Here is a 21,918-nt window from a genome sequence, read left to right as displayed (position 1 = left end):
GAGAGAGAGAGAGAGAGAGGGAGAGGGAGAGAGAGATAGAGAGAGAGAGAGAGAGAGAGAGAGAGAGAGAGAGAGAGAGAGAGAGAGAGAGAGAGAGAGAGAGAGAGAGAGAGAGAGAGAGAGAGAGAGAGAGAGAGAGAGAGAGAGAAATAATCAGAAAGACACTGTCGGGAGGTGGCAGAGATGAGAGACAGTAGTTCAGACTAACACACCGACTGTGGTCATGACTAAATAAAATAACAGAAATAGGACAGCATTCTGGTAAATAAACTGAAATTGAGCCCTTCTTCAGCATTCAAGGCAATGACAATCAATGTCACAACCACCTCACAGGTGGGCATAATTCAAAAATGCCCAATCAGTATTGGCCCAATCAAGAGATCCCAGCAGAGAGGGCTGTGGGGGAAACATGACAATCTAATAAAGATACATAGACAATCAATACAATTACATTGTGATGTAATTACCAAAGTTATTGATAACACTACAAACAACAAGAAAAAGAACATTCCTCATTAAGGCCTGCTGGGGCAAGAGTTCCCAACCATCTATCCTATATGTCTCTCTTTACCCCCCCCCCCCCATCTCCTCCGCTACATGGCGCCATCACCAATTCAATGCCTATACAACATAAGGCACTTAGTTCATGACTATGGCTTTTGAAATGCCCGGCAACAGGTGATTGTTCCTTGCGGTTGCCAACGGAGCTCTTATGCTCACATAACCTCGTCTTAAGTTCACGTTTGGTCTGACCCACATAACAAAGGTTACAGGAAAACATAAGGATATACAACACATTTTGTGTTACATGTTATTCCACCTAGAACCTTTATCATCTCACCTGAATGGAGATGGACAAGAGAGTTCCCTCTGATCATAGCAGGGATATTGCCTTCAGGAATGATAGTCATGAAAAACAATGCTTTTTTCTTAGGCAAATCTGACCTTACTAAACAATCCAATTTGAGGGTCTCATAGGAAACCTCTCTTATCCACCTCGTGGGGATTCAAACGCTTTACCAAACCTGGGGTCACTGTGTAATATGTGGTTACTACAAAGTGGCCACCCTTTGCCTTGTTGACAGCTTTGCACACTCTTGACATTCTCTCAAACAGCTTCACCTAGAATGCTTTTCCAACAGTCTTGAAGGAGTTCCCACATATGCTGAGCACTTGTTGGCTGCTTTTCCTTCACTCTGTGGTCCAACTCATCCCAAACCATCTCAATTGGGTTGAGGTCGGATGATTGTGGAGGCTAGGTCATCTGATGCAGCACTCCATCACTCTCCTTCTTGGTTAAATAGACATTACATAGCCTGGAGGTGTGTTGGGTCATTGTCCTGTTGAAAAAACTAATTATATTCCCACTAAGCACAAATCAAATGGGATGGCGTATCACTGCACCCCCACATCATCAAACCTCCTCCTCCATGCTTCACGGTGGGAACCACACATGCGGAGATCATCCATTCATCTACTGTACGGCTCACGAAGACATGGCAGTTGGAACCAAAAATCTCAAATTTGGACTTGTCAGACCGGACAGAAGGACAGATTTCCACCGGTCTAATGTCCATTGCTTGTGTTTCTTGGCCCAAGCAAGTCTCTTCTTATTATTGGTGTCCTTTAGTAGTGTTTTTTTGCAGCAATTCGACCATGAAGGCCTGATTCACTCTGAACAGTTGATGTTGAGATGTGTCTCTTACTTGAACTCCGTGGTGCATTAATTTGGGCTGCAATCTGAGGTGCAGTTAACTCTAATGAACTTATCCTCTGCAGCAGAGGTAACTCTGGGTATTCCTTTCCTGTGGCGGTCCTCATGAGCCAGTTGTATCATAACTATTGATGGTTTTTGCGACTACGCTTGAAGCAACTTTCTAAGTTCTTGAAATGTTCTGTATTGACTGACCTTCATGTCTTAAAGTAATGATGGATTGTCGTTTCTCTTTGCTTATTTGTGCTGTTCTTGCCATAATATGGACTTGGTCTTCTACCAAATAGGGCTATCTCCTGTATACGACTCCTACTTTGTCACAACACAACTGATAGGCTCAAACACGTGAAGGAAAGAAATTCCACAAATGAACTTTTAACAAGGCACACCTGTTAATTGAAATTAATTCCAGGGGAATACCGCATGAAGCTGGTTGAGAGAATTCCAAGAGTGTGCAAAGCTGTCATTGAGGCAAAGGCTGGCTACTTTGAAGAATCTAAAATATATTTACTACTACATTTACTATTACTATTACATTTACTGTAATTCCATATGTGTTATTTCATAGTTCTGATGTCTTCATTATTATTCTACAATGAAGAAAATAGAAATATAGAAAAAGCCTAGAATGAGTAGGTGTGTCAAAACAAATGTGCAGGAGTTGGTTACATGGTGAACTATTTTTTAATAATGGTGTATGATAACTGCTGAAATGAAGAAAAGTATTTATGTCTGTTTCTTTTCTAGAAGCCATTGTGATCTTAATGACAGGTAATGACATCATAATGACATAATGACAGGTAATGGCATCATAATGACATAATGTAGTTGTATTGTGTGTCTACATACAGTTTCTTTATTTGATTGTGGGGTATTGCCTACGGCCCAGTACAATCACTGGGGCTAAGCTGCCTGCCAACCAGGATCTCTATACCAGGCGGTGTCAGAGGAAGGCCCTAAAAGTTGTCAAAGACTCCAGCCACCCAAGTCATAGACTGTTCTCTCTGCAACCTCATGGCTAGCGGTACTGGAGCGCCAAGTCTAGGACCAAAAGGCTTCTAAACAGATTTTACCCCCAAGCCATAAGACTCCTGAACAGGTAATCAAATGGCTACCCAAACTATTTGCATTGTGTCCTGCCACCCCCCACCCACCAACCCCTCTGCTGCTACTTTCTGTTTATCATATATACATAGTAACTTTAACAATACCTACATGTACAGTTGAAGTCGGAAGTGTACATACACCTTAGCCAAGTACATTTAAACTCAGTTTTTCCACAATTCCTGACATTTAATTAGTCTTAGGTCAGTTAGGGTCACCACTTTATTTTAAGAATGTGAAATGTCAGAATAATAGTATAATTGTTCAAGTTCAAATAGGTGCCATTAATACAGGTAACAAGTGGAGGACAGAGGAGGAGCCTACAGGTCTGTGAGAGCCTACAGGCCTGTGAGAGCCTACAGGCCTGTGAGAGCCTACAGGTCTGTGAGAGCCAGAAATCTTGCTTGTTTATAGGTGACCAAATACTTATTTTCCACCATAATTTGCAAATCAATTCATAAATAAATCTTACAATGTGATTTTCTGGATTTTTTTTCTATTTTTGTCTGTCATAGTTTAAGTGTGCCTATGATGAAAATTACAGGCCTCTCGTCTTTTTAAGTGGGAGAACTTGCACAATTGGTGGCTGACTAAATACTTTTTTGCACCACTGTACATATACATATATACACACACACACATAAAGACAATCCCTCAACTATCAATTTCAGAATGTCACTTACTTGAAGATGGGCTGTGTAGGGGCTGTGTTGGGGTTTGACGTATAGGGGGGCCCAGTGGTATAGGGAGGTCCTGTGACCCCCTCTTTAGGACTGAAGAGCTGGCTGGTGGGACTGGTAGATCTGGAGGAGGAAGATGAGGAGGCCGTGTCTGTCTTGCCTCCTGGAGAGAAAGAGAGAATTATTATTCTAAAATCAACACCCCAATTAGAATTTGGACCAAAATATTTGACAGCGTAATCCAAACCAATAGCTATTTACGGAAGTGAGGTTTGGGGGCCACTCTTCAAACTGGACATCCAATTGAAGCCCTACATGCAGAATTATTTTGTAAAATTTTACAAGACAAAAGAAATACACCAACTAATGCATGTAGGGCAGAATTAGGGCTTCCCAGCGATAATGAAATATACAAAAATATATCATTAAAATTGTGTCTAGGGTTGCAAAGGGTTGGTAACTTTACGCTAAATTTCCAGAAATGTTACATGGGCAGGTAAGCCCGGGAATTTGGGGAATTTTACATCGATTTTTGTGGGATACAAGTAAGGCAATTCTAGGTCTTGTGGCATATTTTGGTTAAACTATTCCCAATTCAATGGAACTGCAACAACAGTGCATGTGCAGTGCACTCTCAAGATATTGCACACTAAATGAGATGCTATTGAGCCCACACTACTACACTGTCTGAGCCAAGGACTACAAGCTTTCTGGTAAGTTTTGATTGCATTTTTTATTTTACATGTATGTAACTAGGAAAGTCAGTTAAGAACAAATTATTATTTTCAATGATGGCCTAGGAACAGTGGGTTAACTGCCTTGTTCAGGGCAGAACGACAATACCTGGTGGGGTGAATATATTTGATAAGACATACATTATTTTTTGTTACCTAGTAAATAGTAGCCTACAGCAAAGTGTGTTTAAATCATTTCAATTTGTTAACAATTTCTGCTAGTTAGTTCTTGCTACCGTGTGGGTTTTAGCTTGCTTGAGCTTGCTAACTGAGGAGTGTTAATTCACCTGTTTCCATACATGTTTCATTTTAAGACATGAGTCTTACAAAGGAGTTGTTTAATCTCATTGCTTAACAATTTATCTGTACATGGAATTGTATTTCATATTTTTTTTAACCAATTTCTTTCTAATCTTTACAGGAGACATTTCATTGCAGCTAATGTAGAAGTAAAATATGTTTACATTTGCAAATACTGTACCAAATCATGTGAAGAATGCAACAAAGATGCAGAATCATCTGGCCAAGTGCATAAAGTTCCCTCAGCGCTCACAACAGGCAACCTCTGACATAAGTCCCTCTTCTTCTATTCAAGGTGAAAATGATGAATCAGGCACCTCATCGATAGCAACAGCTCATGGTCCTCCTGGGATCAGAAGTGTTTTTGACTCAATGGGGGAACGTAGTCAGAGAAATGCTGATGAATGTCTTGCTCGAGCAGTGTATGCAACTGGTTCACCTCTGATGCTCACAGGCAATGTGTATTGGAAAAGATTTCTGAATATTCTTCGCCCAGCATACACACCTCCAACCACACATGCTTTATCTATTCATTTGCTGGAGGCAGAGTTCAACAGAGTTCAAGTGAAGGTCAAGCAAATCATAGAGAAAGCAGATTGTATTGCAATCATCTCTGATGGGTGGTCGAACGTTCGTGGGCAAGGAATAATTCATTACATCATCTCCACCTCTCAACCAATATTCTACAAGAGCACAGCCACAAGGGACAACATACACACTGGTCTCTACATTGCAGATGAGCTGAAGGTAGTCAATGACCTTGGACCACAGAAGGTATTTGCACTGGTGACAGACAATGCTGTGAACATGACAGCTGCTTGGTCTCAAGTGGAGGAGTCCTACCCTCACATCACACCCATTGGCTGTGCTGCTCATGCATTGAATCTGCTCCTCAAGGACATCATGGCACTGAAAACAATGGATACACTCTACAAGAGAGCCAAGGAAATGGTTAGGTATGGGAAGGGTCATCAAGCAATAGCAGCAATCTACCTCACCAAGCAAAGTGAGAAGAATAAGAGCACCACATTGAAGCTGCCCAGCAACACCAGTTGGGGTGGTGTTGTCATCATGTTTGACAGTCTCCTGGAGGGGAAGGAGTCTCTCCAAGAAATGGCCATATCACAGTCTGCCGATATGAATAGCCCCATCAAGAGGATCCTCCTGGATGATGTATTTTGGGAGAGAGTGGTAAGCAGCCTGAAACTCCTGAAACCTATAGCAGTAGCCATTGCACAGATTGAGGGAGATAATGCCATCCTGTCTGATGTTCAGACTCTGCTTGCTGATGTAAGAGAAGAAATCCATACTGCCCTGCCCCCTTCACTGTCGCTCCAAGCAGAGGAAACTGCAGTTCTAAAATACATCAATAAGCGTGAAGACTTCTACCTGAAGCCCATACACGCGTACATGTAGGACCCCAAGTATGCTGGCAAGAGCATCCTGTCTGGTGCTGAGATCAACAAGACCTATGGTGTCATCACTACTGTGTCTCGCCACCTTGGCCTGGATGAGGGCAAGGTTCTTGGCAGTCTGGCGAAGTACACTTCCAAGCAAGGGCTTTGGGATGGAGATGCAATATGGCAGTCGTGCCAACATATTTCATCAGCCAGCTGGTGGAAGGGACTTTGTGGATCGGAGGCTATTTCCCCTGCTGCTTCCATCATCCTACAAATCCCACCAACATCGGCCGCCTCTGGTCCTTGTTTGGGAACACACACACCAAAGCACGCAACAGGCTGACCAATAAAAGGGTTGAAAAATGGGTGGCCATCCGGGCAAATTTGAGGCTTTTTGAGCCTGACAACGAGCCATCTTCAACAAGGTTGGAACATGATAGTGAAGATGAGGCCTCAGAGTCTGACATTCAAGAGGTGGACATTAAGTACATATTCTTTATCCCTTCACACTTGTGTGTATAAGGTAGCAGTTTTGGAATTGTTAGGTTAGATTACTCGTTGGTTATTACTGCATTGTCGGAACTAGAAGCACAAGCATTTCGCTACACTCGCATTAGCATCTGCTAACCATGTGTATGTGACAAATACATTTGATTTGATATGATTTGAAGAAGGTCCAGGGAGAAGCCATGGAAGCCTGAGAGGAAGACAACCAAAGCTTTAGTTTCCTTACTATCATTTTACAGATGCATGTTGAAAACTTTTTGGGGATATGTGATGGATCATTGGGGATAATTTAATATTCCATTTTGTTGTTCAGTGAAATCATCCCATGTGAAGAGTCAACTCATTTAATTAAAGTTCAATTCGTAACTGAATTGCTTTTTATTTCTATTGGAAGGATTTAATCATTTGCATGTATGTCTACTTATGATACGGTAAAAGGTTTATGTTTCTGTCTCCATATGATATGGTAAATATATCCTATGCAAAAAACATCTACTTTTAAATGGTATTAATATTAATTTGCATATATTCCCATTCATTCCCACGGAAAGTTTCCACCACTGAATGTGCAACCCTAATTGTGGCTATTCCTAAATTGAATTAGAAGAGGTGTGAAAGGGAATATGGATGTGAATTAGAAGAGTGGTGAAAGGGAATATGGATGTGAATTAGAAGAGTGGTGAAAGGGAATATGGATGAGAATTAGGAAGGGTGTAATAGGGAATATGGATGAGAATTAGGAAGGGTGTGATAGGGAATATGGATGAGAATTAGGAGGGGTGTGAAAAGGAATATGGATGAGAATTAGGAAGGGTGTAATAGGGAATATGGATGAGAATTAGGAAGGGTGTAATAGGGAATATGGATGAGAATTAGGAAGGGTGTGATAGGGAATATGGATGAGAATTAGGAAGGGTGTAATAGGGAATATGGATGAGAATTAGGAAGGGTGTAATAGGGAATATGGATGAGAATTAGGAAGGGTGTGCTAGCGAATATGGATGAGAAGTGCACTAAATAGGGAATAGGATGCAATTTGGGATGCAAAAGTTCCTAGGTACAGAAACTCACCTGTAGAGAGCTGTGTAGGGGAGACCCTCCCTGAGCTTCCTTTAAAACTGCTGTGGGAGCCATACTTATTCATCAACTCAATGAACTCCCGCCTGGAGGACAGACAGACAGACAGACAGACAGACAGACAGACAGACAGACAGACAGACAGACAGACAGACAGACAGACAGACAGACAGACAGACAGACAGACAGACAGACAGACAGACAGACAGACAGACAGACAGACAGACAGACAGACAGACAGACAGACAGACAGACAGACAGACAGAGTCAACTCCCTCAGAGAAACAGTACAGTAGAGCTCTGTCTCCCTCCCATGGTCACACACAGACATTGATTCCAAGTGACATTGACAGGAGCAGACCCATTAAAAGTGTCTTCTTTGTTAGTAGTTGAGATTAGGATTATCTGAGCTAGATCAGGATGCTAATCCGGTTTAATCTCGAGGTAAAGAGTCTACTGTGTTATGTGTTCAGGTAAAAAGTCCTAAGTATGTCTTAGAAAAAAGGATTGACCTCTTGGCCCCAACTGTCTGGTCTGCGAATCAGTCTGACATTTATAGGGTTAGGGTTATACTGTACAGTGGGCTCCAAAAGTATTGGGACAATTATGTTTTTTTGTGATTTTAGTTCTCTACTCCAGCACTTTGGATTTGAAATAATATAATGACGATGAGGTTAACGTGCAGACTGCCAGCTTTAATTTGAAGGTATTTTCATGCATGTCGGGTGAAGCGTTTAGAATTGACAGCACTGTAGAGGAGCAAAAGTATTGGGACAAATTCCCTTGCATATTAAAGTAGTAAAAAGTGAGGTATTTGGTCCCATAATCATAACACATCAGACTTGTGACTCTACAAATTGGTTGAATGCCTTTGCTGTTTGTTTTGGTTGCGTTTCAGATGATTTTGTGCCCAATAGAAATGAATGGTAAATAATGTCATGTGTAATTTTGGAGTCATTTTTATTGGGAATAAGAATAGAATATATTTCTATATATATTTCTACATTAGGATGCTGGATGCTACCATGTCTACGGATAATCCTAAAAAAAATTGTGAATAATGATGAGTGAGAAAGTTAGACGCACAAATATCATATCCCCCAAAAATGCTAACCTCCCCAAAAATGCTAACCTCCTCTATTATTGTAATGGTGAGAGGTTAGCATGTCTTGGTGGTATGATATAAAATGCTAACCTCCTCTATTATTGTAATGGTGAGAGGTTAGCATGTCTTGATATAAAATGCTAACCTCCTCTATTATTGTAATGGTGAGAGGTTAGATATTTACATTTACATTTAAGTCATTTAGCAGACGCTCTTAAAATGCTAACAGTAATGGTGAGAGGTTAGCAAATATAAAATGCTAACCTCCTCTATTATTGTAATGGTGAGAGGTTAGCATGTCTTGGTGGTATGATATTTACATTTACATTTAAGTCATTTAGCAGACGCTCTTATCCAGAGCGACTTACAAATATAAAATGCTAACCTCCTCTATTATTGTAATGGTGAGAGGTTAGCATGTCTTGGGGGTATAAAAATGCTAACCTCCTCTATTATTGTAATGGTGAGAGGTTAGCATGTCTTGGGTGGTATGATATAAAATGCTAACCTCCTCTATTATTGTAATGGTGAGAGGTTAGCATGTCTTGGTGGTATGATATAAAATGCTAACCTCCTCTATTATTGTAATGGTGAGAGGTTAGCATGTCTTGGTGGTATGATATTAAAATGCTAACCTCCTCTATTATTGTAATGGTGAGAGGTTAGCATGTCTTGGGGGGTATGATATAAAATGCTAACCTCCTCTATTATTGTAATGGTGAGAGGTTAGCATGTCTTGGGGGGTATGATATAAAATGCTAACCTCCTCTATTATTGTAATGGTGAGAGGTTAGCATGTCTTGGTGGTATGATATAAAATGCTAACCTCCTCTATTATTGTAATGGTGAGAGGTTAGCATGTCTTGGTGGTATGATATTTACATTTACATTTAAGTCATTTAGCTAACCTCCTCTATTATTGTAATGGTGAGAGGTTAGCATGTCTTGGTGGTATGATATTTACATTTACATTTAAGTCATTTAGCAGACGCTCTTATCCAGAGCGACTTACAAATATAAAATGCTAACCTCCTCTATTATTGTAATGGTGAGAGGTTAGCATGTCTTGGTGGTATGATATAAAATGCTAACCTCCTCTATTATTGTAATGGTGAGAGGTTATGATATGATAAAAATGCTAACCTCCTCTATTATTGTAATGGTGAGAGGTTAGCATGTCTTGGTGGTATGATATAAAATGCTAACCTCCTCTATTATTGTAATGGTGAGAGGTTAGCATGTCTTGGTGGTATGATATAAAATGCTAACCTCCTCTATTATTGTAATGGTGAGAGGTTAGCATGTCTTGGTGGTATGATATAAAATGCTAACCTCCTCTATTATTGTAATGGAGGTTAGCATGTCATTTACATTTAAGTCATTTAGCAGACGCTCTTATCCAGAGCGACTATGCTAACCTATTATTGTAATGGTGATTAGCTATGATATAAAATGCTAACCTCCTCTATTATTGTAATGGTGAGAGGTTAGCATGTCTTGGTGGTATGATATAAAATGCTAACCTCCTCTATTATTGTAATGGTGAGAGGTTAGCATGTCTTGAGGGCCTGATATTTGTGCATTTATAACTTTCTCACTCATCATTATTCACAATTCATTCAGGATTATCTGTAATCATGGTAGCATCCACATGAATGTAGAAGTGTTTAGAAGCATATTCTATACTTATTCCCAATAAAAATGACTCCAAAATTAGACACTACATTATTTACCATTAATTTCTATTGGGCACAAAATACTCTGAAACATAACCAGAACAAACAGCTGATGAAAGACGGATGGATGGACGGACAGACAGTCTTCTTAATATGTCAGCCTGTATCCGTCTGGCTGTCCGTCCGTTGAGCCAGTAGTGTGTGACGTGGCTGACAAACAGTGAAAAGCACAGGGGCCAGCAGAGTGCCAGGTCACTTTATGTCAGGCCCGGTGTACAAGACGGGGTGAGACGTGACAGGAGAGAGAGGACATAGGACAGACTCCTTTCCTCAGCAGTTAGGAGGACTAGTGTCCCAGAGGATATTTGGGAAGTGTTTAAATGTACCCAGTGTTCAAATGTACCCAGTTTTCAAATGAAGTCCTCCCTGATTGGCAGATGAATGTATACCCTGATTAGAAGTACCGGTTGCTCATCGGTTGCTAACTTGTGTTCCCTGAGAATGTAGTTTGAATTAAAAAGATGTGGACCTACACACCGAAGAAGGCTTCAAGCTGAAACGTCTCTCTCTAGTTCCGAACAGCGCTGCCTTCAAATCAAGTCTTGATTCAGTATTTATTAGGATCCCCATTAGGATGAATATAATTAAAACAATAACATAACACATCAATACATCACATTAGACATTATTACTCTAATATTTACAATATAAAATGTACAGTACTACTATATTACTGTGTGTGTGTGTGTGTGTGTGTGTGTGTGTGTGTGTGTGTGTGTGTGTGTGTGTGTGTGTGTGTGTGTGTGTGTGTGTGTGTGTGTGTGTGTGTGTGTGTGTGTGTGTGTGTGTGTGTGTCTTCATAGTCCATGTTATGCCGTGAGGTGATTTATCCTACTTTTTCTTTCTACAGATTTTACTGTTCACTGTTCGCTACTTGATGTGGAAGAGAGTTCCATGTAGTCATGGCTCTATGCAGTACTGTGTGTTTCCCAGAGTCTGCTCTGGACTTGGGGACTGTGAAGAGACCCCTGGTGGCATGTATTGTGGGGTATGTATGGGTGTCTGAGCTGTGTGCTCGTTGTTTGAACAGACAGCTTGGTGCTGTCAACATGTCAATACCTCTCACAAAGACCAGTAGTGATGCAGTCAATCTCTTCTCTTTTTTGAGCCAGGAGAGATTGACATGAATGTCATTGATGTTAGCTCTCTGTGTACATTTAAGGGCCAGCTGTGTTTCTCTGTTCAGGGCCACTGTAATTTGTCCTTCTTTGTGGCACTTGACCATATAACTGGGCAGTAGTCCAGGTGTGATAAAACTAGGGCCTGTAGGACTTGTTGAGTTGATTGTTATGTGAAGAAAGTAGAGCAGCGTTTTATCACGGACAGACTTCTCCCCATCTTGTGCCAGGTCAGACTCAAACCGGTGCTCCTGGCACCTACTACTATACCCTGTTCAAAGGCATTTAAATGTTTTATCTTTCCCATTCACCCTCTGAATGGCACACATACACAATCCATGTCTCAATTGTCTCAAGGCATAAAAATCCATCTTTAACTTGTCTCCTCTCCTTCATTTACATTAATTAAAGTTCATTTAACAGGTAACATCAATAAGGGATCATAGCTTTCATTTGGATTCACCTGGTCAGGCTGTCATAGAGAAAGCAGATGTTCCTACTATTTTGAACACTCAGTGAATACTTTGAAGTACGCTGGAAAATGTGTTGAACGTAATCAAACCTTTTTTTAACACCATCCACACACAGGGGTTAACTGGGGTTACTTCATGTTTCTACCATGACAGACGGCTTCCTGTGCTGACTGAGGTCAGAAGGAAACAGTGTTCTTTCTCTGTCCTCTAATAAGCAGTTTTCTGAATCTGCACATTTGAACCAGCCAGGCCTCAAACACTGTTACACAACACTCAACCCATCTTCCCTTAAGCTTCCCCAAGGCTCTCTGTTTCTGGCACCCTATTCCCTATATAGTGCACTACTTTCGACCAGGACCCTATTCCCTATATAGTGCACTACTTTCGACCAGGACCCTATTCCCTATATAGTGCACTACTTTAGACCAGGACCCTATTCCCTATATAGTGCACTACTTTAGACCAGGACCCTATTCCCTATATAGTGCACTACTTTAGACCAGGACCCTATTCCCTATATAGTGCACTACTTTCGACCAGGACCCTATTCCCTATATAGTGCACTACTTTCGACCAGGACCCTATTCCCTATATAGTGCACTACTTTCGACCAGGACCCTATTCCCTATATAGTGCACTACTTTCGACCAGGACCCTATTCCCTATATAGTGCACTACTTTAGACCAGGACCCTATTCCCTATATAGTGCACTACTTTCGACCAGGACCCTATTCCCTATATAGTGCACTACTTTAGACCAGGACCCTATTCCCTATATAGTGCACTACTTTAGACCAGGACCCTATTCCCTATATAGTGCACTACTTTAGACCAGGACCCTATTCCCTATATAGTGCACTACTTTCGACCAGGACCCTATTCCCTATATAGTGCACTACTTTAGACCAGGACCCTATTCCCTATATAGTGCACTACTTTAGACCAGGACCCTATTCCCTATATAGTGCACTACTTTAGACCAGGACCCTATTCCCTATATAGTGCACTACTTTAGACCAGGACCCTATTCCCTATATAGTGCACTACTTTAGACCAGGACCCTATTCCCTATATAGTGCACTACTTTAGACCAGGACCCTATTCCCTATATAGTGCACTACTTTAGACCAGGACCCTATTCCCTATATAGTGCACTACTTTAGACCAGGACCCTATTCCCTATATAGTGCACTACTTTCCCTATATAGACTTTCAGGACCCTATTCCCTATATAGTGCACTACTTTCGACCAGGACCCTATTCCCTATATAGTGCACTACTTTCCTATATAGACCAGGACCCTATTCCCTATATAGTGCACTACTTTAGACCAGGACCCTATTCCCTATATAGTGCACTACTTTAGACCAGGACCCTATTCCCTATATAGTGCACTACTTTAGACCAGGACCCTATTCCCTATATAGTGCACTACTTTCGACCAGGACCCTATTCCCTATATAGTGCACTACTTTAGACCAGGACCCTATTCCCTATATAGTGCACTACTTTAGACCAGGACCCTATTCCCTATATAGTGCACTACTTTAGACCAGGACCCTATTCCCTATATAGTGCACTACTTTAGACCAGGACCCTATTCCCTATATAGTGCACTACTTTCGACCAGGACCCTATTCCCTATATAGTGCACTACTTTCGACCAGGACCCTATTCCCTATATAGTGCACTACTTTCGACCAGGACCCTATTCCCTATATAGTGCACTACTTTCGACCAGGACCCTATTCCCTATATAGTGCACTACTTTAGACCAGGACCCTATTCCCTATATAGTGCACTACTTTCGACCAGGACCCTATTCCCTATATAGTGCACTACTTTAGACCAGGACCCTATTCCCTATATAGTGCACTACTTTCGACCATAGCAACGATAAAAACATTCCCTAACCAGAAACCGTGGATTGATGGCAGCATTCGCGCGAAACTGAAAGCGCGAACCACTGCTTTTAATCAGGGCAAGGTGTCTGGCAACATGACTGAATACAAACAGTGCAGCTATTCCCTCCGTAAGGCTATCAAACAAGCTAAGCGTCAGTACAGAGACAAAGTGGAATCTCAATTCAATGGCTCAGACACAAGAGGCATGTGGCAGGGTCTACAGTCAATCACGGACTACAAGATGAAATCCAGCCCAGTCACGGACCAGGATGTCTTGCTCCCAGGCAGACTAAATAACTTTTTGCCCGCTTTGAGGACAATACAGTGCCACTGACACGGCCTGCAACGGAAACATGCAGTCTCTCCTTCACTGCAGCCGAGGTGATTAAGACATTTAAACGTGTTAACCCTCGCAAGGCTGCAGGCCCAGACGGCATCCCCAGCCGCGCCCTCCGAGCATGCGCAGACCAGCTGGCCGGTGTGTTTACGGACATATTCAATCAATCCCTATACCAGTCTGCTGTTCCCACATGCTTCAAGAGGGCCACCATTGTTCCTGTTCCCAAGAAAGCTAAGGTAACTGAGCTAAACGACTACCGCCCCGTAGCACTCACTTCCGTCATCATGAAGTGCTTTGAGAGACTAGTCAAGGACCATATCACCTCCACCCTACCTGACACCCTAGACCCACTCCAATTTGCTTACCGCCCAAATAGGTCCACAGACGATGCAATCTCAACCACACTGCACACTGCCCTAACCCACCTGGACAAGAGGAATACCTATGTGAGAATGCTGTTCATCGACTACAGCTCGGCATTCAACACCATAGTACCCTCCAAGCTCGTCATCAAGCTCGAGACCCTGGGTCTCGACCCCGCCCTGTGCAACTGGGTACTGGACTTCCTGACGGGCCGCCCCCAGGTGGTGAGGGTAGGCAACAACATCTCCTCCCGCTGATCCTCAACACGGGGCCCCACAAGGGTGCGTTCTGAGCCCTCTCCTGTACTCCCTGTTCACCCACGACTGCGTGGCCACGCACGCCTCCAACTCAATCATCAAGTTTGCGGACGACACAACAGTGGTAGGCTTGATTACCAACAACGACGAGACGGCCTACAGGGAGGAGGTGAGGGCCCTTGGAGTGTGGTGTCAGGAAAATAACCTCACACTCAACGTCAACAAAACTAAGGAGATGATTGTGGACTTCAGGAAACAGCAGAGGGAACACCCCCTATCCACATCGATGGAACAGTAGTGGAGAGGGTAGCTAGTTTTAAGTTCCTCGGCATACACATCACAGACAAACTGAATTGGTCCACTCACACTGACAGCGTCGTGAAGAAGGCGCAGCAGCGCCTATTCAACCTCAGGAGGCTGAAGAAATTCGGCTTGTCACCAAAAGCACTCACAAACTTCTACAGATGCACAATCGAGAGCATCCTGGCGGGCTGTATCACCGCCTGGTACGGCAACTGCTCCGCCCTCAACCGTAAGGCTCTCCAGAGGGTAGTGAGGACTGCACAACGCATCACCGGGGGCAAACTACCTGCCCTCCAGGACACCTACACCACCCGTTGTTACAGGAAGGCCATAAAGATCATCAAGGACATCAACCACCCGAACCACTGCCTGTTCACCCCGCTATCATCCAGAAGGCGAGGTCAGTACAGGTGCATCAAAGCTGGGACCGAGAGACTGAAAAACAGCTTCTATCTCAAGGCCATCAGACTGTTAAATAGCCACCACTAACATTGAGTGGCTGCTGCCAACACACTGTCATTGACACTGACCCAACTCCAGCCATTTAATAATGGGAATTGATGGGAAATTATGTAAATATATCACTAGCCACTTTAAACAATGCTACCTTATATAATGTTACTTACCCTACATTATTCATCTCATATACATATGTATATACTGTACTCTACAACATCGACTGCATCCTTATGTAACACATGTATCACTAGCCACTTTAACTATGCCACTTTGTTTACTTTGTCTACATACTCATCTCATATGTATATACTGTACTCGATACCATCTACTGTATGCTGCTCTGTACCATCACTCATTCATATATCCTTATGTACATGTTCCTATCCCCTTACACTGTGTATAAGACAGTAGTTTTGGAATTGTTAGTTAGATTACTTGTTGGTTATCACTGCATTGTCGGAACTAGAAGCACAAGCATTTCGCTACACTCGCATTAACATCTGCTAACCATGTGTATGTGACAAATAAAATTTGATTTGATTTGATTTGATTTGACCCTATTCCCTATATAGTGCACTACTTTCGACCAGGACCCTATTCCCTATATAGTGCACTACTTTCGACCAGGACCCTATTCCCTATATAGTGCACTACTTTCGACCAGGACCCTATTCCCTATATAGTGCACTACTTTAGACCAGGACCCTATTCCCTATATAGTGCACTACTTTCACCAGGACCCTATTCCCTATATAGTGCACTACTTTAGACCAGGACCCTATTCCTATATAGTCCCTATTCCTATAGTGACTACTTTAGACCAGGACCCTATTCCCTATATAGTGCACTACTTTAGACCAGGACCCTATTCCCTATATAGTGCACTACTTTAGACCAGGACCCTATTCCCTATATAGTGCACTACTTTAGACCAGGACCCTATTCCCTATATAGTGCACTACTTTAGACCAGGACCCTATTCCCTATATAGTGCACTACTTTAGACCAGGACCCTATTCCCTATATAGTGCACTACTTTAGACCAGGACCCTATTCCCTATATAGTGCACTACTTTCGACCAGGACCCTATTCCCTATATAGTGCACTACTTTCGACCAGGACCCTATTCCCTATATAGTGCACTACTTTAGACCAGGACCCTATTCCCTATATATTCCCTATATAGTGCACTACTTTAGACCAGGACCCTATTCCCTATATAGTGCACTACTTTAGACCAGGACCCTATTCCCTATATAGTGCACTACTTTAGACCAGGACCCTATTCCCTATATAGTGCACTACTTTAGACCAGGACCAGGACCTATTCCCTATATAGTGCACTACTTTAGACCAGGACCCTATTCCCTATATAGTGCACTACTTTAGACCAGGACCCTATTCCCTATATAGTGCACTACTTTCGACCAGGACCCTATTCCCTATATAGTGCACTACTTTCGACCAGGACCCTATTCCCTATATAGTGCACTACTTTCGACCAGGACCCTATTCCCTATATAGTGCACTACTTTCGACCAGGACCCTATTCCCTATATAGTGCACTACTTTCGACCAGGACCCTATTCCCTATATAGTGCACTACTTTCGACCAGGACCCTATTCCCTATATAGTGCACTACTTTCGACCAGGACCCTATTCCCTATATAGTGCACTACTTTCGACCAGGACCCTATTCCCTATATAGTGCACTACTTTCGACCAGGACCCTATTCCCTATATAGTGCACTACTTTCGACCAGGACCCTATTCCCTATATAGTGCACTACTTTCGACCAGGACCCTATTCCCTATATAGTGCACTACTTTCGACCAGGACCCTATTCCCTATATAGTGCACTACTTTAGACCAGGACCCTATTCCCTATATAGTGCACTACTTTAGACCAGGACCCTATTCCCTATATAGTGCACTACTTTAGACCAGGACCCTATTCCCTATATAGTGCACTACTTTAGACCAGGACCCTATTCCCTATATAGTGCACTACTTTCGACCAGGACCCTATTCCCTATATAGTGCACTACTTTAGACCAGGACCCTATTCCCTATATAGTGCACTACTTTAGACCAGGACCCTATTCCCTATATAGTGCACTACTTTCGACCAGGACCCTATTCCCTATATAGTGCACTACTTTCGACCAGGACCCTATTCCCTATATAGTGCACTACTTTCGACCAGGACCCTATTCCCTATATAGTGCACTACTTTCGACCAGGACCCTATTCCCTATATAGTGCACTACTTTCCCTATACCAGGACCCTATTCCCTATATAGTGCACTACTTTCGACCAGGACCCTATTCCCTATATAGTGCACTACTTTCCCTATATAGACCAGGACCCTATTCCTATATAGTGCACTACTTTCGACCAGGACCCTATTCCCTATATAGTGCACTACTTTCGACCAGGACCCTATTCCCTATATAGTGCACTACTTTCGACCAGGACCCTATTCCCTATATAGTGCACTACTTTCGACCAGGACCCTATTCCCTATATAGTGCACTACTTTCGACCAGGACCCTATTCCCTATATAGTGCACTACTTTCGACCAGGACCCTATTCCCTATATAGTGCACTACTTTCGACCAGGACCCTATTCCCTATATAGTGCACTACTTTCCCTACCAGGACCCTATTCCCTATATAGTGCACTACTTTCGACCAGGACCCTATTCCCTATATAGTGCACTACTTTAGACCAGGACCCTATTCCCTATATAGTGCACTATTCCCTACTTTTAGACCAGGACCCTATTCCCTATATAGTGCACTACTTTAGACCAGGACCCTATTCCCTATATAGTGCACTACTTTAGACCAGGACCCTATTCCCTATATAGTGCACTATTCTTTGCACTACTTTAGACCAGGACCCTATTCCCTATATAGTGCACTACTTTAGACCAGGACCCTATTCCCTATATAGTGCACTACTTTAGACCAGGACCCTATTCCCTATATAGTGCACTACTTTCGACCAGGACCCTATTCCCTATATAGTGCACTACTTTCGACCAGGACCCTATTCCCTATATAGTGCACTACTTTAGACCAGGACCCTATTCCCTATATAGTGCACTACTTTCGACCAGGACCCTATTCCCTATATAGTGCACTACTTTAGACCAGGACCCTATTCCCTATATAGTGCACTACTTTAGACCAGGACCCTATTCCCTATATAGTGCACTACTTTAGACCAGGACCCTATTCCCTATATAGTGCACTACTTTCGACCAGGACCCTATTCCCTATATAGTGCACTACTTTAGACCAGGACCCTATTCCCTATATAGTGCACTACTTTAGACCAGGACCCTATTCCCTATATAGTGCACTACTTTCGACCAGGACCCTATTCCCTATATAGTGCACTACTTTCGACCAGGACCCTATTCCCTATATAGTGCACTACTTTAGACCAGGACCCTATTCCCTATATAGTGCACTACTTTCGACCAGGACCCTATTCCCTATATAGTGCACTACTTTCGACCAGGACCCTATTCCCTATATAGTGCACTACTTTCGACCAGGACCCTATTCCCTATATAGTGCACTACTTTCGACCAGGACCCTATTCCCTATATAGTGCACTACTTTCGACCAGGACCCTATTCCCTATATAGTGCACTACTTTCGACCAGGACCCTATTCCCTATATAGTGCACTACTTTAGACCAGGACCCTATTCCCTATATAGTGCACTACTTTCGACCAGGACCCTATTCCCTATATAGTGCACTACTTTAGACCAGGACCCTATTCCCTATATAGTGCACTACTTTCGACCAGGACCCTATTCCCTATATAGTGCACTACTTTCGACCAGGACCCTATTCCCTATATAGTGCACTACTTTCGACCAGGACCCTATTCCCTATATAGTGCACTACTTTCGACCAGGACCCTATTCCCTATATAGTGCACTACTTTAGACCAGGACCCTATTCCCTATATAGTGCACTACTTTCGACCAGGACCCTATTCCCTATAGTGCACTACTTTAGACCAGGACCCTATTCCCTATATAGTGCACTACTTTCGACCAGGACCCTATTCCCTATATAGTGCACTACTTTAGACCAGGACCCTATTCCCTATATAGTGCACTACTTTAGACCAGGACCCTATTCCCTATATAGTGCACTACTTTCGACCAGGACCCTATTCCCTATATAGTGCACTACTTTAGACCAGGACCCTATTCCCTATATAGTGCACTACTTTCGACCAGGACCCTATTCCCTATATAGTGCACTACTTTCGACCAGGACCCTATTCCCTATATAGTGCACTACTTTAGACCAGGACCCTATTCCCTATATAGTGCACTACTTTCGACCAGGACCCTATTCCCTATATAGTGCACTACTTTAGACCAGGACCCTATTCCCTATATAGTGCACTACTTTCGACCAGGACCCTATTCCCTATATAGTGCACTACTTTAGACCAGGACCCTATTCCCTATATAGTGCACTACTTTCGACCAGGACCCTATTCCCTATATAGTGCACTACTTTACTATTCCCTATATAGTGCACTACTTTCCAGGACCCTATTCCCTATATAGTGCACTACTTTCGACCAGGACCCTATTCCCTATATAGTGCACTACTTTCGACCAGGACCCTATTCCCTATATAGTGCACTACTTTCGACCAGGACCCTATTCCCTATATAGTGCACTACTTTCGAGGACCCTATTCCCTATATAGTGCACTACTTTCGACCAGGACCCTATTCCCTATATAGTGCACTACTTTCGACCAGGGCCCTATTCCCTATATAGTGCACTACTTTAGACCAGGACCCTATTCCCTATATAGTGCACTACTTTCGACCAGGACCCTATTCCCTATATAGTGCACTACTTTAGACCAGGGCCCTATTCCCTATATAGTGCACTACTTTCGACCAGGACCCTATTCCCTATATAGTGCACTACTTTCGACCAGGACCCTATTCCCTATATAGTGCACTACTTATTCCCTATATAGACCAGGACCCTATTCCCTATATAGTGCACTACTTTAGACCAGGGCCCTATTCCCTATATAGTGCACTACTTTAGACCAGGACCCTATTCCCTATATAGTGCACTACTTTCGACCAGGACCCTATTCCCTATATAGTGCACTACTTTAGACCAGGACCCTATTCCCTATATAGTGCACTACTTTAGAACAGGACCCTATTCCCTATATAGTGCACTACTTTCGACCAGGACCCTATTCCCTATATAGTGCACTACTTTCGACCAGGACCCTATTCCCTATATAGTGCACTACTTTCGACCAGGACCCTATTCCCTATATAGTGCACTACTTTAGACCAGGACCCTATTCCCTATATAGTGCACTACTTTCGACCAGGACCCTATTCCCTATATAGTGCACTACTTTAGAACAGGACCCTATTCCCTATATAGTGCACTACTTTCGACCAGGACCCTATTCCCTATATAGTGCACTACTTTAGACCAGGACCCTATTCCCTATATAGTGCACTACTTTAGACCAGGACCCTATTCCCTATATAGTGCACTACTTTAGACCAGGACCCTATTCCCTATATAGTGCACTACTTTAGACCAGGACCCTATTCCCTATATAGTGCACTACTTTCGACCAGGACCCTATTCCCTATATAGTGCACTACTTTAGACCAGGACCCTATTCCCTATATAGTGCACTACTTTCGACCAGGACCCTATTCCCTATATAGTGCACTACTTTAGACCAGGACCCTATTCCCTATATAGTGCACTACTTTAGACCAGGACCCTATTCCCTATATAGTGCACTACTTTAGACCAGGACCCTATTCCCTATATAGTGCACTACTTTAGACCAGGACCCTATTCCCTATATAGTGCACTACTTTCGACCAGGACCCTATTCCCTATATAGTGCACTACTTTCGACCAGGACCCTATTCCCTATATAGTGCACTACTTTAGACCAGGGCCCTATTCCCTATATAGTGCACTACTTTCGACCAGGACCCTATTCCCTATATAGTGCACTACTTTCGACCAGGGCCCTATTCCCTATATAGTGCACTACTTTAGACCAGGACCCTATTCCCTATATAGTGCACTACTTTCGACCAGGACCCTATTCCCTATATAGTGCACTACTTTAGACCAGGACCCTATTCCCTATATAGTGCACTACTTTCGACCAGGACCCTATTCCTATATAGTGCACTACTTTCGACCAGGACCCTATTCCCTATATAGTGCACTACTTTCGACCAGGGCCCTATTCCCTATATAGTGCACTACTTTAGACCAGGAC

At 42.9% G+C, this 21,918-nt stretch overlaps 1 protein-coding gene across 1 annotated transcript in view; it reads right to left on the bottom strand.

Annotated features, from left to right (window-relative positions):
- Positions 1 to 21,918, bottom strand: part of LOC124040402 (syntaxin-binding protein 4-like) — a 124,344-nt gene that overhangs the window by 84,199 nt on the left and 18,227 nt on the right. The window contains exons 6-7 of the mRNA XM_046357561.1: positions 7,511 to 7,602; positions 3,502 to 3,661 (exon numbers count right to left, since the gene is read on the bottom strand). Coding sequence (XP_046213517.1) covers positions 3,502 to 3,661; positions 7,511 to 7,602 — 252 coding nt within the window. The remainder of the gene's footprint in view (positions 1 to 3,501; positions 3,662 to 7,510; positions 7,603 to 21,918) is intronic.

Source organism: Oncorhynchus gorbuscha, linkage group LG07 (assembly GCF_021184085.1).
Source record: "Oncorhynchus gorbuscha isolate QuinsamMale2020 ecotype Even-year linkage group LG07, OgorEven_v1.0, whole genome shotgun sequence".
Taxonomy (NCBI): Eukaryota; Metazoa; Chordata; class Actinopteri; order Salmoniformes; family Salmonidae; genus Oncorhynchus; species Oncorhynchus gorbuscha.
The sequence above is the reverse complement of the archived record's forward strand: the minus strand, read 5'-3'. Positions and strand labels throughout refer to the sequence as shown.